The sequence below is a fragment of the Salvia splendens genome, chromosome 18 (assembly GCF_004379255.2).
Source record: "Salvia splendens isolate huo1 chromosome 18, SspV2, whole genome shotgun sequence".
Lineage (NCBI taxonomy): Eukaryota > Viridiplantae > Streptophyta > Magnoliopsida > Lamiales > Lamiaceae > Salvia > Salvia splendens.
This window is the reverse complement of record NC_056049.1, coordinates 23,102,666-23,129,431: the sequence shown is the minus strand read 5'-3', so window position 1 is coordinate 23,129,431 and position 26,766 is coordinate 23,102,666. Positions and strand designations below refer to the sequence as shown.

At 35.9% G+C, this 26,766-nt stretch overlaps 3 protein-coding genes and 1 long non-coding RNA gene across 10 annotated transcripts; 3 read left to right on the top strand and 1 right to left on the bottom strand.

Moving 5' to 3' along the window:
- Positions 1–4,248: 4,248 nt before the first annotated feature.
- LOC121776344 lies at positions 4,249–7,674 on the top strand. Its single transcript, XM_042173520.1, has 4 exons — positions 4,249–4,861; positions 5,477–5,971; positions 6,668–6,805; positions 7,170–7,674. Exons 1-4 carry the CDS (start codon positions 4,388–4,390, stop codon positions 7,251–7,253), a joined length of 1,191 nt encoding a protein of 396 aa, XP_042029454.1. The 5' UTR covers positions 4,249–4,387; the 3' UTR covers positions 7,254–7,674.
- A 1,012-nt stretch (positions 7,675–8,686) lies between these two features.
- On the top strand, positions 8,687–18,908 carry LOC121775986 (DNA mismatch repair protein MSH1, mitochondrial-like). 3 transcript variants are annotated; one of them, XM_042173104.1, is made up of 22 exons: positions 8,687–8,863; positions 9,807–9,936; positions 10,015–10,112; positions 10,583–10,658; positions 10,788–10,907; positions 11,240–11,287; positions 11,460–11,524; positions 12,021–12,106; positions 12,380–12,544; positions 13,072–13,181; positions 13,261–13,366; positions 13,818–13,893; positions 14,117–14,175; positions 14,896–14,963; positions 15,056–15,229; positions 15,339–15,545; positions 16,010–16,266; positions 16,354–16,497; positions 16,913–16,970; positions 17,143–17,442; positions 17,645–18,358; positions 18,464–18,908. In XM_042173104.1, the coding sequence occupies exons 1-22, from the start codon at positions 8,748–8,750 to the stop codon at positions 18,689–18,691; spliced, it is 3,405 nt and encodes a 1,134-aa protein (XP_042029038.1). In that variant the 5' UTR covers positions 8,687–8,747; the 3' UTR covers positions 18,692–18,908. The 3 variants fall into 3 exon arrangements, with proteins under 3 accessions (XP_042029038.1, XP_042029039.1, XP_042029040.1); XM_042173106.1 differs by lacking the exons at positions 8,687–8,863; positions 9,807–9,936; positions 10,583–10,658 and having other exon boundaries at positions 10,104–10,112; XM_042173105.1 differs by lacking the exons at positions 8,687–8,863; positions 9,807–9,936; positions 10,583–10,658; positions 11,460–11,524 and having other exon boundaries at positions 10,094–10,112.
- A 1,143-nt stretch (positions 18,909–20,051) lies between these two features.
- LOC121777461 (putative disease resistance protein At4g19050) lies at positions 20,052–24,645 on the top strand. Of its 5 annotated transcripts, none has more exons than XM_042174732.1 (4): positions 20,052–20,636; positions 21,246–21,670; positions 22,063–23,331; positions 24,216–24,645. In XM_042174732.1, exon 3 carries the CDS (start codon positions 22,115–22,117, stop codon positions 23,036–23,038), a length of 924 nt encoding a protein of 307 aa, XP_042030666.1. In that variant the 5' UTR covers positions 20,052–20,636; positions 21,246–21,670; positions 22,063–22,114; the 3' UTR covers positions 23,039–23,331; positions 24,216–24,645. The 5 variants fall into 5 exon arrangements, with proteins under 5 accessions (XP_042030666.1, XP_042030665.1, XP_042030664.1 ...); XM_042174731.1 differs by having other exon boundaries at positions 21,246–23,178; positions 23,300–23,331; XM_042174730.1 differs by having other exon boundaries at positions 21,246–23,178; positions 23,234–23,331.
- A 404-nt stretch (positions 24,646–25,049) lies between these two features.
- On the bottom strand, positions 25,050–26,672 carry LOC121777463. The gene is made up of 2 exons (XR_006045508.1): positions 26,076–26,672; positions 25,050–26,001 (listed from the first exon to the last, which is right to left on the bottom strand). It is a non-coding gene; the product is annotated as an uncharacterized LOC121777463 (long non-coding RNA).
- Between the last annotated feature and the right edge of the window lie 94 nt (positions 26,673–26,766).

Here is a 26,766-nt window from a genome sequence, read left to right as displayed (position 1 = left end):
CCATGGTATTGGGCCTCCAAAGACAATTGGGGGTAGTGCCTTCGGATGAGTAGTTGTCCACGGGGGTATTTTTAGCTTTTAATTATGTAATTTTTAATTTTTAAGAGTTGAATTATGTAATTTTTAATTTTTAGGATTTTAATTATGTCTTTTTTATTTTATTTGTAATTTGTAATATTTATTGTGATTTTTTAATGAATTTTAATATTATGGAAATGTTTTTGTTTAATTGAATTTTAAATTGAATTGTGCTCGTCTTTGCGGAAGAGCACAGCTGTGGGTGTTGTGCTCTTGGCAGAGAGCAGGCAGGAATAGTGGCGCCGGGCCCACAACCGTGCTCGCTGGCAAGAGCACGGTTGTGGATGCTCTAATTGTCTATCCTATTTTAGGTTTTACTGTAACATCGAAGTATTATGAATTCGTGTATTCATCTAATGAGTGCAGCGGAAATAGCATACAAGAATAAAGATCTAGATTCATAATCATATTGCAAGTTAAGCATGTAAAATACAACATAACTAAATCTTACTTGTTGTTTTGTTTTCTTCGATTGATTGAATCCAGCAAGTTGAATCCACTACTATCGAGGTCTACGTGCAATCCAATCCAATAGCAATAGACCAGTCATAGGCGAGCCATAGCCTAGCCACAAACTCCTCCTGCCACATCATCAGCACTAAAAACTCCTCATGCCACATCACCAAGACAAGCAATAGGCTAGCCATAGGCTACCCACAATAAACAAAATTATAAAAAACAATTAATTAACACTCACACAAAATACGGAATTAAATTTACGATACAAATACGGAAAAATTCAATAATAATATTTAATTAAAAAAAGTACATTAATTAAAAAAATACATAATTAAAAAAAAGGTAGATTAAAAAAATAACATAATTAAAAAAAAACTAACGTCATGCAGTCCTCTGTGCCCACAACTCTTCAATTAAATCCTTTTGGAGTCGAATATGAGCATCCACTTGGCGCATGCCGGCATGTGCTTGGAGGCGGCCGGCTTCATCGTGAGGTACCCTGTTTTGAAAATTAAATAAATAAAAAAAATGGGTTTCGGGAGCCTGCAATGGCGGCCAGCCGACCGGCGAGCAGATCGGCCAGCGCCCGAAAATCGGCGTGCGCTCGCCGAATTGCCGCTCGCCGCCTGCAATGGTTTGGCGAGCGAACCGGCCAGTGCCGGAAATCGGCTAGCCGGTCCGCTCGCCGCCATTGTGGATTCTCTAAGGATAACTATTTCATACACTATTCTTTTTTCTTGCTTTATTATCTTTTCATTTTAATTAATACTCCCTCCATTCCATAGTAATGGAGATGATTATTTTTGGCACGCAATTTAAGAAAAATTATGTTATATGAGTTAAGTAAATGAAGAGTAAAGTATGAAATGAAAAAGGTAGACAGATAAGAGTAAAGTAAGTTAGAGAAAATGTGTTAATTTTACTAAAAAGTGAATGGCTTCACTATTATGTAACGTACCAAAATGACAAAATGGCTGTACTGCTATGGAACGGAAGGAGTAGTATTTAACAGTATCATTTTCTCAAAACGGGTGTTTAAAGAAACGCATCGCTGCCGTGGGAGATGTTTATCCTTGTACGGTACTCCCTCTGTCCGCCAGTTAATGACACGTTTTGACTAGTTACGGGTTTAAGAGTTGTTTGATTGTATAAAGAATGAGTGAAAAAGTAGAGGAATATGAGCCTTATTTTTATATACTATTAATTAATATTAAAGTAGAATGTGAGTATAATAAGTCAGCGGAATTTGAGGTTCACTTACTAAAAATGGATAAAATGAAAATATATTAAATTTGCGATTTGGGACGTTAGGCCAGCTCAAAACTCGTTGGTTGAATAAATAATTCTCTTGCATATAGCTGAAATTTTTCAACCAGAAAAAAGATAAGGTTACAGTTTTTTACTCTAAAATGGTTGCTTTTGAAGGCTACGTCATCATAACGTCAGTGATACTTATCGCTACAAATAAAGATATTGAATTATATTTCTAGCTATTCTATGTCAAGACTTTTGTTTAATCTGATTTTAATCAGGAGTCAAGAAATCATTTTAAAAAATATGCTTGGGAAATTTGAGAAGGCAAATTTAATAAATAAATAGTCTTGTAAATATTTATGCCAACAATATAGAGCATAAATAACCACACACCAAATTTAATTATCGAGTATCAATAAAATCATATAGAATGCCGATACAAGGTTAATTTGGTCAAAACAATAAATAAAAATGCTAGTTTCAATAACCAAAATTACACATCGATTATCATGCCTCATCTCATCGACTCGACTCGTAATGACGAGAACGGCGATGGGTGCCTCGATTTCGGTGAGTTTCCGTGCCTCCACTACGTGGAGAAGAAGATGGACGTCTAAAAACATCATTTAATGCTAATAAAGACGCTAATTTCTCGTTTAAAAACTACCTCTCTGTTTTGGATGGCAGTAGGAATTTGCTAACATAAAGTCAGACAAGAAAAGGGCCACTTTGTTTTTTTTCTAATTATTCGAGCGACCAAATTACACTAAAGCACGTAGTGAGACGATTTCAACGTTTAATTATACTAATTGGCTCGACTTAATTGGACTATTGTTTATACCTAAGATTGTATATAATTAGTTAAAAGATCAAAAATGCAATTTTAGTTTTGTGCTCTACAAAAAGGTTGTATATATAACTCCTTATTTATAAGAGCATTAGCACCACGTCAGCAGTTTTATCCTCCTACCTCCCCACCTGCAGTGGGGCGCCCTAAGGTGCGCCCTATGGCGCGCCACATCATCATTTTATTATTTTGTTTAATTAATTTAACTGTTTTCAAATAACAATGAGTGCGGATGATGGATGGCGCGGACGATGCGTGTCATCGTCCGACCATTGCGGATGCTCTAATGATGAATTATTTCTTATGCAACCTTCCCAAACAAATTGAAATAAATTTTCTTTAAAAAAAAATACTTCAAGGAATTGGAGCGGGGTGATGAAGATCTCATGCCGTTAAAAATTAATTCACGTGAAAATCTCTATTTTTGCTCCATCTCGTGACGGAAAAAGAAAATCAAAGATAAGTAGTGATGAAATTCACTGCGAGATTGTCATGCTCTTCGTGACTCATTCAACGTGGCTCATTCCTAACTTAATTATATTAGTAGTACTATTATTTTATTATAAAAATAAAATTAATTATAATATCACACATGTAGTATTTATTTGAATAATTAAAATTTTAAAAAAATATAGTATATCCAGCTTTTAGATCTATCAACTTTAATAGTCAATTTTATATAACTGTATAACAAAATCGACTATAAATTCAACAAAAACGATATGTGAAATCTAGGAATAAAAAGTGGACCACTAATTAAATTTGATTGAATGACACAACCAACAACTTTAGGGGTACTGCAGTAACTCCCAATTTGCGGGACTAAAGACTTCCACCTCAAAATCACGACTAAATATGAAAATTTACATTTAAATTTTAAATTTACTCCCAATTTGCTTGCTTGATTTAGGTAACTAAACATTCATTTATATACCACGTATTCAGTATTTCATTCTAAATATGTTCCTTCGATTTTATTTTTAGTAGTATTATTATTTTGTAGTGGATTTCATATTCCATTAACTTATTTTACTCATATTACGAATCACTTTTACTAAATTTTCAACTTAATTTCATTTATATTCTTTAAAACTCATATTACATTAAAGTGGGGCACGTACGGATGGAGTATATTTTTGTCTTATACAAGGACATTGGTAGAACTAGGGGGAGATTGTGCATCTAAGTTTCCCTTGTCCGAACTAGGGGGAGACTGTGCATCTAATTTTTCCTTGTCCGAACGTAAAATTGTCATGTCCACCCCCTCTGTTTGCCCGACGTCGCCCCGAAAACCAAAAAAATAGTCATTCCCGCTCTAAACCAGACCAGTAATATATATTCCGCCTCCTCCGTTTGCCCGACGTCGCCCCGAAAATCGAAAAAATAGTCATGCCCGCTCTACACCAGACCAGTAATATATATTTCGCTTCCTCCGTTTCCGAATCCTCACCACTGTACAATGACATCATTGTTTTCGGTCTTTAGGTCTTTGTTTTACATTAAACTCATTTTGATCATCAATTCATAAAATTGGCCAATACAAATATGCGTTTGACGAAGTCGTGAGACATTGAGAGCTACCACACACTACAATAATGTGTAGGCGTTGAATCAAATTAACTAACTCAAACTATCTCCCCAAATTTTTTTCTATCAAGTGGCCAAATTTTGTAATTAAAGTCGAATCATTATACATAAACGTTCTTCAATCTTCATCGCACATCCATTTGAGAACTGAGAGAGAAAGAGATGGAAGGAATGAGAGAAATCGCGAGATCCTACTACGAGAGGGCAAGCGAGGCCGAGAAAAAATCGATCAAACAATCCTTCGCAAAACTCGACGTCGCCGGGGACAAGAAGATAAGCCTGGCCGAGTTCAAGAAATCGGTGGGCTCGTGGCTGTGCACGGAGGCAGTGTTCAAGAAGCTCGACGAGAACGGCGACGGATGCCTCGATTTCGACGAGTTTTTGTGCCTTCACTACATGGAGAAGAAGGTGGACATCGCCAGATGCAGCGGCTGCTGGGAGCTTCTTGTAGGGCCCTACTTCTCTTGCTTGCTTTGCTTCGGAAGAGGCGCCGATACGTACGACCTCTGCTGCGCTTGCTACCGCCGCGGCGGCTGTTTGTCGCATGAACACTCGGTGCAGAACATGATGGATCATCACTCTCTCATCATGCTCTTCCGGAATCGCACCGCTGCTGCTGAAAAAACTCAGAATAAGGTAATCTTGATCTTCTTGTTATGCATATATGCTCCATGGATATTTTTGCACTCGTTACTGGTGAGTGATGAAGCTAAATATTTCACATTTGATCTTAGATTTTGATTATTTTTTTTATACTACTCAAAACTTTGTGAAATTCTTTTTAATTATTGCTTGAAATTTGAGAATTTGTTTAATTATAGCCATTAACAATAACAATTAACAATTTTAAGTTTGCTCCGATCGTTTTAAAGCAAGATTTGTTGATCCATTGATAGTACAACTTTTGTTGATCATGTCAATACAAAAATTCCGAAGTATTATTCGATAATTTTGGTTGATCATTTGATGACAAAAATATGGCAAAATTTGTCAATAGGCGCCTGCACTATAGACCGCACCGGGACCGCCCCAGCCGGGGCTATAGGCGCGACGGTTCCATAGTGGACACTCTTATACATTAGTCAAACAAATCTTGTTATAAACTACTCCATTTTTTTGCTATAGTTAAACAATTAAACTAATAACCCTAGGATCACACATCCTATATCAATGCGCCTTAATTAGTTGTTGATTTTCTAATTCATCTTTCTTAATTAATTAATGTTGCAATTGAAACATGAATCCAAGCAGAAAGAAATGGAGGAACTGCGCGAAATCGCAAAAGCCCATTACCGAGCAGGCTCTCCTCAAGTCCAAACACTAGCCTACGATTTCTACCGATCCATGGACTCGGACGGGGACGGCCGAGTCGACCTGTCCGAGTTCCTGGCCTTCATGAGGCACCAAGGCTACCCCAACATGCAAAACTCTAGTTTCTTCGACGAGCTCGACGTCGACGGCAACGGCACCCTCGACTTCTCCGAGGTCATGACGTTGTACTACATCATCAAGAGCGGCCGCCCCTTCTGCGACTGCTGCACCAAATTCATCCCCGGAGTGTTCTTCTCCTGCGTCGAGTGCTTTAAGAATCCCAGAAGCTCGTTCGATCTGTGTCGGGATTGCTACCGGGCGGGGAGGTGCGACCATAATCACGGCGGCCGGGCTCAGTTTTTGGACAATCACACGTTGTTGCAGGCTATGAGAGATCCGGCGCTTGCACAGTCGTCGGGAGTAACATTTCATGGGGTAATGTCGATTTTAATTATATAGTTAGTGTTTTTTTACTTGTCACGAAATTTTATGCAGTATTATTATATGTAGTAAGGGTAGAGAAAATATATTTGAAAAAGATAAAATAGAAAGAGTAGTGTTTTTATTTTTAGAAATGATTATTTTGAGTGAGATATAAAAAAAAATTGTTATTTTAAGTGAGACTCCATTTCCTTGAATGACATGGGATTTTATATAATTTTATTGTGTTAAGTGGAGAAATAAAGTAAGAGAGAAGGAATAAGGTAGATATAAAGATATATCTATTTTTAGTAATGAGTCATCTAGAGTGTGACAAATTAAAAAAGGAAAGTGGATCATCTTGAGACAGAGTAATATGTATTTACATTTTTTGGATTATTACGTAATGTGAAATTGAGTTTTTATTATGTCATGTCAGCATGTCTTAAATCTTGTTGTTATCACGTTCATGTTTGTACCAATGGTTTTTTACCGTATCATACTCGGGTTTTACCTATTTTGTTATGTTTGTTATCGTATTGACATAATATTGATCGGACACACAATTTGATTGGGAAAATTACAAAACATGCATGTATACTCAATTCGAATTAGTAATAAATTACCCTCTCCCTCTCTTATATTTTCTTTTGTCCCTTTCTCATAAATAACGAGCTTATATAATTGGTAAGTACTATCTTGTTGGTGCAGGCATGGAATAGACCGACAAATGCCATAGTTCCACTGCAACATGGTGGAATCTACATGAATAATTCGTACCCGACGCCGTACAATTCATACATACATCCCCAAAATGCAATTGTTCCAGCATCATCAAATATAAATTGGGTAAGTACACTTAATTCGTTTTAATTTGAATTTTTTTAGATCGAGAAATTATAGATATGACAAATTATGATACATGTAATTTAAGATACATGCCTATGGGTAATATGCAAATTTATACTCCCTCCGTCACATGTCACTCGCACTTTTCATTTTAGGCCGTAAATTTGAGATTGATTTTTAAATGAGACATCACTTAATAAATGAGCTCTTAACTTAAACTAACATATTAATTAAATGCATTAATTCTAATTTAAGCTATAAATAGTGTAAGAAGTTTGTGACGACCCGAAAAATAACAGTGCAAGTAATATGGGACGGAGGGAGAATGATTAATAATAAGTAGCTCTTTGTTGATGCATCTTAGGACAAATGGAAGCTTGCACTTAATGCATTTGAAGTAGCACTCAGCATTGGGAACGTTGCCGGCACTCTCTGCACTATTTTGTGACCACGCGAGAGGCAAATAAATACCCCCTCATCCCTCTACCATAGATGCGTTTCATTTTTAGCATTTGTTTTAAAAAAATTATAATAAACAATTAAAGTAGAGAAAAAGTAAAACAAGTAAGAGAATAATATAAAGAAGACTCTTTTTTATATTTTTCTCTCTTACTTTATTTTTTCTCTTCACTTTAACTATTTATTATCATTTTTTAAAAACGAGTGCTCAAAATGAAACACCTCTACTACTGAGGGACGGTGGGAGTACAAAATGAGAACTACTCGCCATCTTCTTCGGCTACTAGCATTTTGCTTTACTTTTTTCGAGAAAATGTGCATTTCCTGGTTCGATATTGTACAGTTGGAAGAATTTTTATTGGACTATTTTTATTAATTAGTACTACTACTATGTTTTTTCTTCCTATTCACATGACCTTTCAATTTGCATATTTGTTGCTCGAGTCTTGAGTGTGACAGACATCACTAAAAATTCTATGAAGATTTGGTATTTCACTCCGAATTTTTCAGTTTTTTAGATCAACAACTCTCCCCATTTTTTTGTATTATTTCCAATTTTCCCCGATGTGCTATCCCACAACACACTATTTAGGTATGCATAAGTTTATAAGAGCAAAAGATCCAAACCTCATAAGAAAATGACAAAATCCAAGCTAATATTAATCTGAAAAAATAAAAAACTAACACCACCATCCAAGCTAAACTAAAACCACAAAAAAACAAAACTCTAGATCACCCTAAACCAAAATAGTTCGTTCAGAGACATGTGATAAAATTGAAATCTATTATCTATATGAAATTATAAAAAAGATGTCACTCATAATAGGTACTCGCACCAAAAGTGCTGCTCAAAAAATGGGGCAGCTAAGAGCATCTCCAATAAGAATAGCTTAGCCATAGCCCAGTCACAAACTCCTCTTGCTATATCATCAGGACAAGCAATAGCCCGCCATAATAAACAAAATTATTAAAAATAAATAATTAACAATCACACAAAATACAGAATTAAATTTACGACACATATATGAGAAAATTCAATAATAATATTAAAATTTCAAAAAGTACATTAATTAAAAAAAATACATTAACAAAAAAATTACAATAATTTTAAAAAAAACTCCTACTCCACGCACGAGCCCCCTCCGCCTCGCCGTCGTCGCCGCTATCCGGGACCCCCAAATTTGCGGCATCTGAGCCCGCGTATATATAGTGTTTCGAAAATAAAATAAAATAAAAAAAAATCTCGCTCACTCGGGAATCGGCGTGCGCTCGCCGTTTTTCTCGCCGATTTGGCGCTCGCCGGCTGCAATGATTCGACGAGCGCCAAGAATCGACTAGCCGGTGCGCTCGCCACTATTGGAGATGGTCTAAAATTTTCATTCTCAGGATAAATGTCGAAACCCACATGACCTCATCAAAAAACATCTGCACAAATTTTTTTTTCGAGACGCTTCAGTTTCTCTCCTGGCGGGAAAGCACAGCCATGTACTGGCTTACAGCACGAAACGCCGTCGTTTTCGTTCACCGGTGGCGCTCTCTCTCCTTCATTTTCAGCCCCTCTCTCTGCCGCCCTTCCCCTACGGCCGGCTCCCCTCGCCAGTAATATACCCCCCTCTCTCTCTCTCTATGTCCCCGCTTTCTTCGCCTTAAGTCTATGTGCTGTTTGTCTGTTAATTTTGCGTCGGTTAATAGGATTGAAATTGGCGTTTATGTGTTCTTCGCGGAAATTGCTGCTTATTGAGTTCAATTGAGAAGGCTACGACGATAATGATTTTGTTATACATTGTGAAATGTGAACATGTGGAGTATTTGGAATTCGGTTACCTATCAATTGAGTATTTTAGTTGCTACCTTTTTGTGCTGGTACACATTGTGTTCTACTTCTAACAGTCAGTGCTGACCCAAAAACGAATGTGATAATATGACTGTTCAGTCTTGCCTTAGTAAACCCACCACTGCCTCTACCGCGTGAAGCACCCACCTGACTGCTTCTTTTTCTGCTTGTCCGCCTCTTCTATTTGAATTATGGACTTTGGCTGCTGTAGTGGTCATCTTCTTTGCACCATCTAGTACTTCTTGTTGCTGTTGTTGTTTCTGTCCACATTTTTTGATCCATGTACTCTTCCCCAGCTGGTGCTGGTGCCGGTGCCCAATGTTGATAATTATCTGATCATATTGTAGGCAATATGAAGATTGAATTTTCAGAATGGAACACCAATTTGAGGGGAATGTATTAGGATGTGACAGCTTTACTCAGATTTTTATGACTATTTACTTCTAAAACATTTACTTATGTTGTAAATTTATGATCTAGTAAACTCTATAAATCCCATAGTAGCATAAATTTCCTTTCGTTGTTAATAGTCTGTAGGACCAGCTGTTGTAATATTGTTATCCATTATACACAGTTTCTCCATAATATTCAACCTCGTGTTATAAGAAATGCATATGTAAATGTAATAGTGGTATATCTTTAAACTGGCATGAGTTTTACAAAACACGATATCTATAGTTTAATTTCATAACTGTTCTTTTCGTACAGTACTAGACAGCCCAGTCACATTTTTTGCTTCAAAGAGAGAAAGCATTATACAAAAACTTCAAAGAAGCTTAAAGAATCTAAAATTTCATTGGAAGATAAAGATTATGCTCATATTATCTGGTGGAAGGAGGTTAGATATATCTCCGCTTCTCTTAGTTTGCCATGTATAATTCAACCATCAAGTTTGATTGTATTGTGTTCTTCTCAGAAACTGGAAATGTGCAGAAAGCCTTCTTCTGTTCTACTGGTCAAGCGGTTGGCTTTTACTAATTTGCTGGGGGTTGATAGTACCTTAAAGAATGGAAGGTACAAGTCTCTCTATGTCTGCTGGAACTGCCTGATGCCTCATTCTTTTACTTATTAATCTATATTGTCTTCTTGTTCTCATTGAAAGAATTATAATGTGACATTCTGTGAGCATGACTAATGAAGGCAGATAATTTTATGGTCTCACTGTGCTATTTTCACAACTCTTGTCCTTTTTCTATTCTCAACTGTATGTGGAATTATGATTTTTCTTTACATGCATTTGTATCTCATATGTTTCTGTATACCTTTGCATCATAGTGCTCATCAATCCTTTGAAGATGTAATCAAATATGGGCTTTCTCATGTTGAAACAGCAGCATAGACTAATTATTCCTTGATTGTTGCATTTACTATTCTGTCTACTGTTGCAGTTCAGTGTTAGGAATGAACATCAAAATTTAGAACAACTATCTTAACACAACTGACATGAAATATATTTGGTAATTTCTTTCTTGATTATATTGTAGCCTCAAAGAAGGAAATCTTAACTGCGAAATGTTGCAATTCAAGTCAAAATTTCCGCGTGAAGTTTTACTCTGCAGAGTATGTCTATATCGTTTTCCTTAATCTTCTTATGTAGTTTGTTTCACCTCTCTATCTCTCAATTTGGTACCATGGTTGCTAACACAGACTCTTGTGATCCAATCTCACCACTTTTTTCCTCTATTCAAGGTCGGAGATTTTTATGAGGCTATCGGTATTGATGCTTGCATCCTAGTAGAATATGCTGGATTGAATCCTTTTGGTGGTTTACGTTCAGACAGCATACCTAGGGCAGGTTGCCCCGTGGTGGTATGTGGTTTCCCATGTATAATTTTGGCTCTTATTAGGGCACACAAAGCCGTTGTTTGCTGTGCTACTATTTTATATCATTGTCATTTAGAAGTGGATACAGTGTTATCAGGGAAAAATCTTTTTATTCCACTTCACATTTTATCTAATTGTTTAATTTACTCAACTATATTCTTGCATCCTATGTGCTGGGACTATTTTATCTTTTGCTATCTATCGTATATTGTCTACTGGGGTACGAAAATTTGGTTGAAATTCTTTGATCTATCACAACTACCTAAATCGTTACTTGAAAACACCGTCTGTGACACTGCTCGTAATTATTCCTGCAGAATTTACGACAGACTTTGGATGATCTGACCCGTAATGGTTTTTCTGTTGTAAGTACAATGCCCTGAATTAGTTGCTTTGGTCTCGAATTGTAATTTATACTGTATGTTACAAAACTTCGTGTATCAAGTGGAAGGAGAAAAGAATAACTTTTGATTGATCGGTTTCAGAGTTGATTTATATATATATATATACACACTTTGTTTGTTTTTCATTTTGTAGTGCATAGTGGAGGAAGTTCAGGGTCCAACTCATGCCCGGACACGCAAAAGTCGTTTTATATCTGGGTAATTTACCTAAAAACTTTATTGTGAATTTAATTTTCTCCTCAAGGGTTGCTCTGACTTTGAGTTAGACTGGAGGACACTGACCTGGTTGTATGATTCCATATTTTTATAGAAATTTGGAGAATCTCAACGAATAGAACCACAATGAGATAACTGATGAGAACCACTTTGATGAAGATGTTCTTATCTATACTTATCTATAAACAAAAACTACTCATCCTTTTCTATGCTGCTATGCAACAACCGTGGCACATATATGGGTGGCTATGGTTTCATAATTAATTGACACATCAATAAAAGAGTGTTCCTCATAATTGATTTGATCTATTTGCTGATTATAAGCTCGTGATTATTTCTTAGTTTGTTATTTCTTTAGCTTATGTTTCAAACTCTATCAGGCGTGCATTTTGATAATATCTTAATAAGTTCATCAGACATTTTTTCATATCCTTCATTGCACGTCCAATACATGTCCTAACTCAGTGTGAGGTTTCAGGCATGCACATCCTGGTAGTCCTTACGTGTTTGGGCTTGTTGAAGACAATCATGATCTGGATTTTCCTGACCCTATGCCTGTAGTAGGTAAAAGCCAATTGGATCTTGTGAAGGAGCTTCGGTTAATACATGTTGATGAATTCTCTTTTGGTTCAATCCATTTTCTCACCATTTCTGGAGAATCACTTATCATTCAAAGATGAACTAAGTTGCCAATGTTCTATAAATGACAGGAAATAACTCTTGGCTAATTGATTTAGTTGGAACACGTTCCGAACGATAATCTCATTGATGCGTAATTGTTTTCAAATTCTCTCACTTATATTCCTTTTAACTAGAACTGTTTTTTTTCGGCTTTAGGGATATCTCGCTCAGCTAAGGGATATTGTATGCTTTCGGTGCTTGAGACAATGAAGACTTATTCTGTTGAGGATAATCTGACAGAAGAAGCATTGGTAGCCAAACTTCGTACTTGTCGGTGCCATCATATGTTCCTCCACACATCATTGAGGAACAGTTCTTCAGGTTTATAATATGACGTGTCATCATCGGTATGGTAGAAGGGTACTGCTATTTGTTGATTGAGACATTGAACTATCTGTATCCGTCATAACTGTGTAAAGTTAAATAAGTTTGCTTTGAAAACGACACTGTTTAAGTTATTCAAGAAACAGTTAGATGGTTGTTTTGAACTCCCAAAACTATATTTTGAAAAACGTAGGGTGGGTTATGATGTTTTACTCTAATATAGCTTATTTTGTTGTCTGTTGGATCTTTTCTGATGCCACAGATGGGTTTCCTTGGAATGACTTAAACGTAACTGTTTTCACCTTCATGCTGTGGAATAGGGTGTGGCCACATAAATGGCAATTGTCACTTTTATGTCTTAGTGACTTGATTAAATATTTGTGCGTCTTGATGAAGGATGTAGTTTATACCCTTTTGAGAAGGGAGAAAATTGAAGATTGTGACGGAATTAGGTTGATTCTTTTGATGGCTACTTCTTCATAATCCACGTCTTTGATATTTTTACCACCAATGTCACTGTATAGGTACTTGTCGCTGGGGAGAATTTGGTGAAGGCGGACTTTTATGGGGTGAATGTAATGCTAGGCAATTTGAGTGGTTTAACGGTGATCCAGTTAGCGAGCTCTTATACAAGGTCTCAGTTTGTGCATTGCTTATTTATTTATGTGCCCTCTTGTATTATTTGTATATGACATTAACTTGAACTTATTCAGGTTAAAGAGCTCTATGGCCTTGAAGATAATACAACATTCAGAAATGTTACGGTTGCCCCAGAAAATAGGCCAAGTCCTTTGTACCTCGGGACAGCCACACAAATTGGTAATACAAACTACATACTCCATTTCATTAAAATTAGAAACTCTTTCATTTTTTGTCTGTTTTTTAAAAATATAAGCTTTCTATTTTAAGAAACTTCTTTCTCTGTAATGAGGTGGGACCCATTTTCCACTAACACACCTTTCTTTCGATCTCTCTTACTTTACCAATTTTGCATTAAAATCCGTGCCATTCCAAAAGTTCCTATTTTTAGGAAACGGGGGGAGTATAATTTTAATGGCAATCATCCTGATAGTATAGGAAAACATAGAATGGAACATAATATTTCCTTTAAATAGGTGACGGTGTAAAAAAATTGCATCTGTAGGGTATTTGTTATTGAAAATGTAACAGACAGCAATTTGGTGCTTTCATTTTACTTTATGTATTTAAGGGAATATATATACCTGGATATTTAGTAAATGATTTTTTTTTCTGGACCACATCTTGTCAGGTGCTATTCCAACTGAAGGAATTCCCTGTTTACTCAGGGTTCTACTTCCACCAAGTTGTGTTGGCCTACCTATCATGTGAGTGGGAAGTTGATTATGGATCTAGTTCACATTACATAGCAAATTTTATTGGTCCATCATTAGTATTAGCAAATCACCCTATTTCCACGGCCATTCTTTCTGTACATTATAAAAGGTTACTTCAAAGAAAGATATTGATATCTTAACTCTGTCTGAGATTTTGTGTAATCTGTTTTTGACTCTCATCATGAATGCATATCCTACCCTTGTTCTTCTATAGGTATATCAGGGATCTTCTTTTGAACCCTCCTGCCTATGAGATTGCATCAAAAGTACAAGGTCAGTTATTATAAACTAAATATTTATTTCCAGTTGCATTTACATATGGTGGCTGCTGCTACGTTTGCTTCAAGACAATAGTATTTTCATTTGTCGTACTAATTCTGTTTGTATTCAACAGTTAAACATATCATGCATCCAGGTTGTTTCAATAATTAGTTCAGTGTTCAGGTTACGACCACTATGAATAACAATAATAGGTGATCATGGCCCAAAAAGTGAAAGAAAAGAAGTTGACCTGCAGTTTTATAATATGCAGAAGTTTACTCCATTGTTCAAATACTTTACGTCCTATTGAATTTGCAGAATTTAACTTTACTTTTCTGAGATACGTAGCCCCCTTTTAAGATTTTTTTGATCAATTTAGAACCTGAGTGATTGCAACTATCAATATTAAGACTAAAATTCATGTATTCGGATACTTTGTTTGAAAAATTATTTTTTAATAAATTCTTTATGAGTATATGATTTGAAAGAAATTTTCATTGAAAAAACATAAAAATAATTTTAACTTTTTTTATTAGTACAATAAAAACTGGCAATTTGTTTGCCTATATGAAACTAACATGGTCGAACGTAATGTGCTTATATGCTCAAGAGTAGAGTCGATCACAGACTCTTTCCATAGCAGGCCTTGTGTGCTGGCATTTTAAATTGTGATTGTTACTTACCGCGTCATAATTTTTCTGATTCTTGCTCTACATTTTTTCTCTCCTACAGAAGCTTGTAAATCGATGAGCAACATAACATGCTCCATTCCTGAATTTACATGTGTTCCCTCTGCCAAGGTTGGTTGAACCTTGTACTTTATAGTTGCCGAATTATGTTTGCTGTTCACTATTGAATTACTAAATGGTCAATTGACAAACTCTATCTGCAGCTGGTGAAGTTGCTTGAGTTGAGAGAGACCAATCATATTGAGTTTTGCAAGATAAAAAGTGTTCTTGATGACATTATACAACTGTATTCAAATTCTGAGCTTAGAGAGATTCTAAAGTTGTTAATGGATCCTACATGGGTAGCAACTGGACTAAAAGTCGAATTAGAGACATTAGTAAGTGCCTTTTCTTTTTTGTTGTGAATCACTTATGATACTACTTTGTCAGTTTGCTTACCAATTTTTTTCTTATGGAAACTTAACACTATGTTTCATTTCATTCCAGGTGAGTGAATGTAGATCAGTTTCTTCTAGAATTAGTGAAATTATCTCATTAGATGGGGAAAGTGACCAAAAGATAACCTCATCTACCACAATTCCAAATGAGTTTTTTGAAGATTTGGAGTCTTCGTGGAAAGGTCGTGTCAAGAGGATCCATTTAGAAGAAGAATTTGCTGAAGTAGATGAAGCTGCCAAGGCCCTATCAGTTGCTGTAAGACTCAGCTCTTTAAGATTATGTGATCATTATATACATTTGAAATCAGTAACCACTTCATCGAGCCAATGACTCACAGACACCTAAAACAATCCAATAAGCAGGACACAATCATTTGTATGATTGGGAACATGTAGGATTGAGAATTATGATTGTTAAGATATGATTAATAATTGAACAAATCAATTTGTAACATTAGTACTGTGATGCAAGAAAAATTGTGGTCTGTGGATTGCATGAAGATGATAACTAAACAAAGATAAACAGAAAGTTGACCTGAATCTATGAAAATATTAAGAAGTGATCTTCTCTTTCGAAATTACCACAATGCTATCTGACAAGTGGAAAGACTAGTATCAGTTAACAGCAGTATCTTTCTTTATATTGAACAGTGCAAGTGTATGGATAGTAATCATGAACTTCAAAGTTGTATGCTAATTAGTATGCTGTATGCATCCTAGATTAAAGAGGACTTCATCCCTATAATTTCAAGAATCAAAGCAGTGATGGCTCCTCTTGGTGGACCAAAGGGAGAGATACTATATGCTCGCGAGCATGAAGCTGTCTGGTTCAAGGGGAAACGTTTTGCTCCAATTGTACACTCTGATTCCCAAATAGAAGAAAAAATCAAACAGCTCAGACCCGCCTTAGATTCCAAAGGCAAAAAAGTTGGTGAAGAATGGTTTACCACAATAAAGGTGGAGGATGCATTGACCAGGTAACCTTTGTCATCCATGAAGATAATTTCTATAGTTTGATTAATATTTCCTCCACTTTATTTCACGATTACCTGTTTTTGCATCAGATATCATGAGGCTGGTGACAAGGCAAAAAGAAAAGTTTTAGAACTTTTAAGAGAATTATCTGTTGAACTACAAACAAAGATCAATGTGCTAGTTTTTGCATCAATGTTGCTTGTCATTGCAAAGGCACTATTTGGCCATGTCAGGTTTGTTTTTCCTTCTTTCAGACTTGACAGCTGAATACTCCTTCAAAATCCCATCTATTAGGAATCTCTTTTCTAGCTATTATGTTCTTTTGTTTCTGGTGATTCATTCTCCGAAGAAAACTGGGAATATAACTTTTTGAACATATTGGTATTAGAATGGGGTTGCTTATCCATCAAACTGATGACGACTATTACAGCTTGGTACCAATATATGCTGCATGCCACTCTTTTATTATTTATTCAACAACATAAAGAGAAGCATTCCATGGTAGATAGCTCGAACAACCTCATTATCTGGGACTTGAGTCGATCGTTCTCAGTTACATATGTTTCTCCTTCATGTTAACTCTTTTTATTTTATAGTTAATTCCATTTTCCCATGCACGCTGTCTGAATATTTGGCGTTTTTATTCAGTGAAGGAAGGAGGAGAAAATGGGTTTTTCCTACTCTCACTCACCACCACAAATCTGAGGTAGTCCACCGAAGCACCTTCATATAGACTCATGCCTGGTTATGATTTATTGCTGTTTTCTCGTAGAGCATGTTCGCAGGTTGAAATCTACGCATGATGGGTCTCAAATATGCTACCGACTCTCCAAGATATTCAGTAATTCTGATTGTATTTTAAATTCGGATGCATGCAGGATACAGGAATGCTACATGGAGCTGAGGGGATGAAGTTCGTCAGATTATCCCCTTATTGGTTTGATGCAGCACAAGGTGGTGCTGTACGGAATACTTTTGATATGAAGTCATTGTTTCTATTAACAGGACCTAATGGGGGTGGGAAATCAAGTCTGCTAAGATCGATTTGTGCCGCTGCTCTACTTGGAATGTGTGGACTGATGATCCCAGCTGAATCTGCTATTATTCCTCACTTCGATGCCATTATGCTTCATATGAAATCCTACGACAGTCCTGCGGATGGAAAGAGCTCGTTTCAGGTGAGACTTGCTCAATTTGTTTACTCGAATTTTACTAAATTTTGTATTTTCAGATGGAAAAAGATACATGTAGACTATGGGTGCTTGAACCTACATCTGAATATGCCGATAGATGGGCTAATGTTTATGAGTTGGGGATGTTGGAGTTCTTGCATATTCAATTATTTATAATTTCAATTTGTATGTAATATAATTTTTTCAGGTTGAGATGTCGGAGATTCGTTCTATTATTACTAGAGCCACTTCAAAGAGCCTCGTACTTATTGATGAAATATGTCGAGGTACTGAAACAGCAAAAGGTACATGTATTGCCGGTGGTGTCATTGAAACCCTTGATGCAGTTAGTTGTCTGGGTATCGTGTCCACCCACCTTCACGGAATATTTGATCTACCATTGAAAACAAAAAATGTCGTGTTCAAAGCTATGGGAGCAGAACATGTCAACAACCAAACCGTGCCCACATGGAAATTAATTGATGGGGTCTGTAGAGAGAGTCTTGCATTTGAAACAGCTCAAAGAGAAGGAGTTCCTAGTGAATTAATCGAGAGAGCCAAGGAATTATACGCTGCAGTATATGCAAAAGACTCGTTAAGAAGAGACGAACGGTTCTCTGCTCCGACCATTGTTGACACATCTAACATGGTGACGAATAGACCAAGTCATCCTGAAATGGGAATTTCTCCATCGGTGAAATCTGTGAGATCTGCTGAGACTTTGAGTGAGGAAGTAGAGAAAGCCGTGATTAGTATATGTGAGGAGAGTTTAATGGAGCTGTACAAGAAGCATCACCTCTTGGAACCTTCACCATTGAGATGTGTCTTGATTGGCGCTAAGGAACAGCCGCCTCCATCCACCATTGGTGCTTCGAGCGTTTATATCATGCTTAGACCTGACAGAAAGCTCTACATCGGAGAGGTAATTTGTATGCCAATGCTTTCTTATGAGCAGAACATCTAGTTTCATGTGGTCCATTCCAAAGTGACACGAGTTTTGCTTTATTTCTCTCTTTTCATCTATCAGACCGATGACCTTCAAGGTCGGATCTGTACTCATCGTGCCAAGGAGGGAATGCAGAAGGCGTCATTTCTCTACATGTTGGTAGCAGGGAAGAGCGTGGCCTGTCAAATGGAGACGCTTCTGATCAACCAGCTCCCGGCACGAGGCTTTCAAATCACTAATTTAGCCGACGGAAAACATCGAAACTTTGGCACTAGTGATGTGTTAGGAAGTGAGATGATGATCAGATGATCTTTGCCGAGTATGGAAATTGATGTCTACAAAATGTAAATACTACTATTCACTAGTAAACCTTAGAGGTAGATGAAGTTGCAGCAATTTTGGATCTATATCAGCTGCTTCACTCAGATTATTTTGCAAAAAGTTCTAAGCTACTTTTGTTACAACCCTTTTCGTTATGTGGTAGTACAACATTTATCTTCTATTAATCAATCATGATTTAATTTTATGCTTGTTCCTATATTTCATAAATTTAGTGGGGTGATTTTAAAAAAATACTTTTGTAAGTTTACTGTCTATTTAGTTAGGGATATTTAAATTAAATGCAAACTCTAAATATTGTACAAACTTCAAATTATGATCTGACCCGTTAGAAAATGTCAACAGATGACAAAATAATAGCAATAAAAATATCAAAACTAGTTGATGTTGTGTTGAGAACTGATCCGAGACTGTAAAAATCATCAATAATATTGTTGTTGACAACTATGTTAATCTAATACTCCATGATCAACAAGGTGAACACCGTCGACCACTTAATGTGTGGAGAGACAAAAATGGATAATCGGAACTCCTACGTGGGAGTATGGATGGAGGGAGTAATCCAATTTTTTTTCCCTTGGACAAAAATTTAAAAAATTCAATTTTTGGTTGTAATTAATGAATATTTCTAGTTACTTTAAAATAATCAAATCAGTTAAAGTTAAACAAAAGAAAATGGATATAATTGGAAATTACAAAACTTGATATAATCTGAGAATAGTAAATTTCTTTTTCATTCCATTTCCTTTTTCTAATACAAGCTCCCGCAAATCTTAGAAAAAAATATTTATTTCTGAATTTTAGATTATTTTCGAGTGGGATTCTATAAATAGAAATTAAATAACACCTACCAATCTGCTTTACTATTTTAGGTATGCTATTATTACTACTCCCTCCGTCTAAAAAAAGATGACCTATTCATTTAGCCGCACGAAATTTTATGCAATTTTATTTTGTGTGTGAAGTAGAGAGAGTAAAGTAAGATATAAGAAATAAAGTAAATAGAAATATATTCATATCTTTAATAATAAGTCATTTTGATTGAGACAAACTAATAAAGACAATGAATCATCTTTCGTGAGAATACTATTCATTCGTGAGAATACAATAAAAAGAATTACACAATACAAATAGGACATTGTTCAACTCACAACATATTTAACTAATTTATTTATGCCAAAATTAATATGATTATTATTTCGTATCGAATTTTGGAGAAAAATAGAACATACTTCTTGGAATAATAACACTACTACAGTCTCACTATAAAAGTCGCATTTTGCTATTATAGTCATTTTCCACCCTCTATACCCTAAACAGAGCCCACATTCTACCAATTTATTGTACTCATATTTTATTGTACCCGTACATATGGGTTATTCTATGAAAATCAGAATCTGTCGAAGTTATGGATGAATGGATGTCCGAAGTTGAGAGAATTACCAGATGGCAGAGGGCAGTGAATAGGGGGCTGAGTATTGGATTGTGTGGAAGGCTGATGATGTTGCCTCCTCAAATGATAAGAGTCATGGGCCTCGACTCTCCAGTATCTCTCACTGGTCGAACTAACTAGCCTAAGGAACCTGCCAATGGTGATTGTCTGCCTCTCAGAATCAACTCGTCTCAAACAAACAACTGAGAATTGTTGGTACTCCTAAACTTTGGGCTTCTCGTAATGATATGAGTTGGCCATTGGACAGCTTGTGGAAATTAAGGATTGATGTTAGTCAAGGGAGACTAGTGTTGACATTAAAGACACTGTGGATGACATATTGCAAGGAAAGGATGTCGCAACTCACTTAGTTTGTTAAAATTGGAATTGGGTGCCAAGTCTAAATGCTCTTTCCTGGTTTGTTTTAGAGAATTTAGGGGTTGAAGAATTGCCCCATTGGTTTGGGAAACTCTCATCTCTAGAGTAAGTATTGTTTTTCATGCTTTCCTTAGGAAAACAATTATAGTTTGATTAAAACAAGTTATAATTATCATAGTGTCTTACTTCAATAGAGTCTTTACTTCAACAACTCGGAACTTCTATGTCTTAGATAGTGTTTATTTTTATTTAAGAAAACAGATAATTGGGCCACACCGGTACTTATTTTATGAGGATTGACGACAATCTCTTAATTGAAGCACAAAGAAGTCACAATACTATCACAAAATGTGTGTCCTTACAACTTTGATATGCCTATAATATCTTTATTTCAATATTTAGCTCGTAGGTTACCTTTTATGTGTGAAGTTCAGGTTATAAGTGTTTTATAATAGTAGTATTATTTTGGTATTAAAATATGCCATTCTTTTAAATCAAATGTATGAATATAGATTGGTCTCATGGAAAATTCTGCTAAAACTGAGTCTCACAGATATTTATGCAGCTTGGTTTGTAATGTAAAACTAAACATGCTTTTAATCAGGAAAAGGCAAAAACCTGCATTTGTATATTTGTATGATATTAAGCCAATATCTTTATTGGTATATATTGCAAGAATATAAAATGACAGTCAATTTTTGCTTCTTTTGCAAGTTCCACAAATGGTTCTGTCATAACCGTCCCGGCAGTTGAGCCGCAGAAGGAAAATGTTGCTCAAAGTCGTGTAGTAAGTCTAGGAAGTGAACCAATATCCACTTCAGAAAGTAAGCCGCGCGCAGAGATTTTTATTGAAGAATCCTCTTATATGCTGGATAGGGTGATTTCAATGGATTCCGCGGCAGACTCAAATCCTTCATCGCTTTCAGGACACGAAACCAAGCAGCAATTTGCAGAAGAGATTGAAGAAGAAGGCGTGGTCTCAGGGGATAGTGAAACAGAGATGTATATGAGTGGCTTCTATTCACCGCAGAGAGTTGAACAAGAGTGCCATGGAGAAATTCTGGCAGGGAATGAGCAACAAGAAACTGAACTTACTTCATCAAATGTGGAAGAACTCACTTCAACAATCGCGGAAAGAAGTAAGCATCTTGAAGAAAATGTTACCTGCCCTATTTATTTTCAAGAGAAAGAACTTTATGTGGTTGTTCTAGAGGATAAAGATCTACTTCTAAAATTTGATAACCACGTTATCTTTATCGGAGCTTATCCATCACTATCACCACATAACAATTCCCCACTGAATGCCGTGCTTAATTCGGTAGAGCAACACTTGCATGAGCTACCTCTAAAGCCAGACTACCCTGATTCATTGGTACTGTTCCTACAGAGAAACAAACGTTTGACTCTCATTCATCCCTTGTTTTTTTGACAACATGCGAGAGTTGCGTTTTCTAGACTTATCAGATACCAAAATCAGGATATTACCTAGTTCACTTTTCAAGCTTTCGAAGCTTAAAGTTTTGTTGTTCAGGAACTGCATTTGTATTGAAAAACTTCCGCCTGAAATAGGAGACCTCAAGAAAATGGAGGTACTTGATCTTTCCGGCACTGAGCTCTACGACCTCCCCGCTGAAATCAGTCAGCTTGATCATATGAAGAGAATGCACCTATCCTTCTATGGACCGGATGATGAAAGTGAATACGAGCTTTTGCCATGTCAATTGGTTTCTCCCAGTTTTCTATCAGAGATGGAAGGAATAACATCGTTAAGCATTAGCGTGCACCCTGAAGATCACCGATGGACAGAAGCTGTTGCCTGCATAGTAAATGATATCAGCAAGCTGGAGATGTTGAGTTCCCTTTATTTCTACTTTCCAGAAATAGAAATGTTTGAAAATTTCATTGAAACGAGCTCTTCATGGAATAACCAGAGCTTAAGTAAGTTTGATTTTGCTGTTGGCCAAGATGTAAAGCGAATTGTATCTCGGGTCCCTGATGACGTGGAATCGCTGTTCAGTCAACATGAGAGATGCTTGAGGTATGTTAATGCCGATAAGACATCCTCATTAATTAAAAGTGTTATCACCCGTGCCACAGCATTCTACTTGGATCACCACACTGATATCCGGAGCTTGTCTGAATTCGACATTTCTAGTTTTCGGTCCATGAAATTCTGTATCGTACGAGAGTGTCCAAAAATGCAGGCGATTTTGGATGAGAAAAATGCTAGAGGTGCATTTCCATGTCTAGAGTATCTGGGAATCTACTTTATATGGGAGTTGAGGCAAATTTGGAAGCCACTGTCGCAAGCAAGTAGATTGAACAGAATCTTCAAGGCGAAAAACTTTGAAGCTCTTAAATATCTTATGATCAAGACATGCCCGAAGCTACGATTCATATTTTGGGAATCAATGCTTCTATGTCTTGCCAGCCTGGAGGAGCTTGTTGTTGAGGATTGTGAAGGCGTGGAGAAAACTCATACTTGCCTACCTACCGGAGCTGGTTAGCCTTGGCTGTGGTATTCGTATGTCAGAAGAAAAAACCAGTGTTTATGGTTGTCCAAAGTTGAAACAAGCTTGATGGCACCAATTTTGAAGAAGTACAAGCTGGACTTTCAAGGAGTTGGATGATCATCTGTTTGATTAAAGTAAGTGAAACTACATTATTCTATTTGAGTGATTTTTCATTTCATCTATCTGCAGATTCAGCACAAGTAAAAGTCTTAGCTGTACGTGCTGACGTTGTGTTTTACTCCCTCCGTCCCATAGCATTAGGCCGAATGTCCGTCCTATAGAAAAAGGTCACTTTTTTCTCTTTTACTTTTCTCATTTATGGGCCCCACCATCCACTACATTATTTCAACTACTTTTTTTCCTTCTCTCTTACTTTACCTATTACGCATTAAAGCCTGTGTCATCCCTAATTTGCCTATTTCTATGGTCTGGAGGGAGTAGTACATTTAGTTTTCATGTATGTGATTTAGTTTGTGTAATAATAGTGGTAGGACTTGGAATTGGGATTTGAGAAGGTATAGTAAAAAGGGGATTACAAGAGATTTAGTGTAGCACCCCATTCTTACTCATGTGTTTATTGCATATTTGTACACACCACATAAATGTAAATGCTTAAAAATCAAATATTTGTACACACCACATAAATAATTGAAGAGGAAAGCAAGGATGTGAAGATCCAAGACAATATCCTTCCCAAGTTGGTTAGCTTTGGCTGTGGTTTTCGAATGTCAGAACGAAAAAAACAGTGTTTATGGTTGTCCCAAGTTGAAATGAGCTTGATGGCACCACAAATTTACCAATTCGAAGAAATACAGTCTGGTATTTCAAGGAGTCAGACGACAAGCGGAACTGCATTATTATAGTTAAATGTTTTTTTTTCAATTATATGCAGATTTTGCATGAGTAAAATTTGTGTATGTGCTGTAATTGAATGCTTTTTCATTCCATTCCTGAAAGATGTGTATCGGAGTTTTTATCTTTGTGATGTATCTGCATATTCTGCGTGTGCAAAAGTAATTAAATTTTTTTCCATGACATAATATAACTGCATGTATTTTTATGTTATTTCATTAGCTTGTTTTCTGCTAATTACAAATCTTGGCTGTGATTGTGAAGACATTTATACATATTAATATTTACTTAACAAAAGGTATTTTTGGTGCATTTACAGAATCTGAGAAGGCTAAACTTGATTTCTCTGTCAATTATGAATGTGCCAAGTGAGTTCAGGATGCGTCAATCATGCTCTATTAGCAAGATACGGCCGAAGCTGCTATTCATATTCATGCATCCATGTCTTGCAAACCTGGAGGAAGTTGTTGACGATTGATGAGGAGAACAGGAAAGTGAAGTACGAAGACAATGTCATTCCCAGGTTACCGACCGGAGCTAAGCTCGACTTCCAAGAAACTGAACAATCATCTTCTTGTAATGAGTAAAACTGTTATCTTCTTCTTGAATGGTTTTCTCATTTCATTTATCTACATTATTTGTTTGAGTAAAATTGATAGTTGTAATGTATGCAATGTGAAATTAGGTCATTGAACTGTTGTGCCATTTTCTCATTTTCTGGTTTAAGTATTTCATTTGATGTTTTGTTACGTCTTTGGTTCTGTCTTGACCATAACTGCCTCCCAAAGTTTATAGCACCGAAATTCATTCAATCAATCAATCCTAAATTTGCAGAAAAAAATATCTGATAGTAGCTTTAAAAAAATGTACATGGAATTGCTGTGGCATGTTTGTATCAATGTGATGAAGTTCGAGAATTTCGACAAAAAACAGAGGAAGGAGATGGGGTTTGGGATTGCGTAGTTAGTTCACAATTTTGTGGTTTATTATTAAAAGGGGTAGAAAAAATTCCTTAATTATTCAAAATCCTATATAGTAATATGGAAACTAAATGCACCTAAAATATGGAGGAGTAGAAAGTTTCCTTCATTATTTTGTCAATAATTTAAAATTTGTTAACATATTAATTAATTATTGACACTCATAAACAATGTTTAACAAAACGAAAGGTCTTATTCTAAATGAATTCAAACTAATACAAGTGATAAAACTTTGAATCAATATCCCTCTTTACAGACTTTGAATCATCAACTCTTGGACTAATGGTTTCTTCTATTGCATAAGGATTTAGAGCCCACTGTCTCCTTAGCCAAACCTCGCAAGGCAAGCTTAAACGCCTCAGTTCGACCTCGAGTAATCAGCTCACTAGGCAATAGTACTTCAACCGGAGCAAGAGTGCTATACGCGGCTGAGGATGAGTACGAGGGCGTGTCAATCTATGTCTCGCCAACCCCAGGACAATGCCATTCTCTTCAATCTCATCAAAAAAATACAAGAAGCACTTGGTGGAGGCAAATGATCAAAAGCCCCAATTTCAATATTTTTGAGATATTTTCACCTCCTCCACCATGTGAAACCCAATTATCATCAAGGGAAAACCTATATCTTTATGCTATTATTATTCTTCAAATATATTAAATTTTGACCTAACATTCCATGTCCAAAAGTTTTTGCTTTGATTATGGACCCGTTCATTAGATAAGCTAAGAATAAACATAAGACAATCTTATTCCTAAGGCAATCTCATTCCTATTCCTAAATAATGATAATATTACTTCCCTTAGTGGAAGTAACTCATATATTTTTATAATATATTCATTCCAAACATCATCAAGTACAAGAAGATAAGTTTTATCTTTCAAATCTTCTTGTATGAATTTTTTTAAAAACGATCACGGAATCAATATATTATAAAAATATAAATCGAGCCTTCATCTTTGGTCTACGATTGATGACTTTCCTAGTTAAAGCTATATTTCCAACGCCGCCCATTCCGACAATTACGACTACCTTCTCCTCCTCTACCACATCATCTTTTCCAACAAAAATTGGATCAAGTGTGAATGAATCAGTTTCTCCTTCCCCTTTGCTCATAATCTTGAAATCTGTATTTATTTGTTCAATTTCATGAACCATATTGATTTGAAACATCATCAAAAGATGAGAGAAGTGACAGTACCTTATCCTTGGCTTTGGATGCCTTGTGTTGACTTTCTTGTGAAGAAGATGATAATAGCTTAGTTCATCAACCAGATCTTGACAAGAGAGAATGAGAGAGATGGTAAAAATTTTCTTGTTGAAGGGTTTTTAATATTACAAAAGTTGAGTATGTGTCACTCAAAAAGATAAAATACAAATTAATAGTCATTAATGTGTGGTCACACTTATCCTCCATCTCTCATTTAAAACGGAGAATTCCATGTGATCTCATTAAATTTAGACCAAAGTTGCAAAAATGAAATTGCCACTCACCTTCGTGACTCCCATGTGATCACAATAAATTTAAAATTTTAAACCAAAGTCACAATAATGAAATTGCCACTCACCTTCGTGTGTTGTTTCGTTGCCACTCACCTAAGTTCGAGTATTTTTTTTAATATTCCAAAATTAAATATGCAAAACCAATCCCCAAAATTTGTGAGCCTTGACACAAATAAAAACTGTCTTCCACCATTAATCATCTCAATTTATCATTTTTGTCCATCAATCATTACTTATCTCATTTAACTTTTATTACTAATGGATTTTACATTTTAGTATTTTATTCACTTATATTTGATTATAAAACTAACATTAAAAGTAAGATTCTACTCAATTTTCACTATATTTAGTAGTAAAAATTATACCAAGAGGGAATAATAAAATGAGGC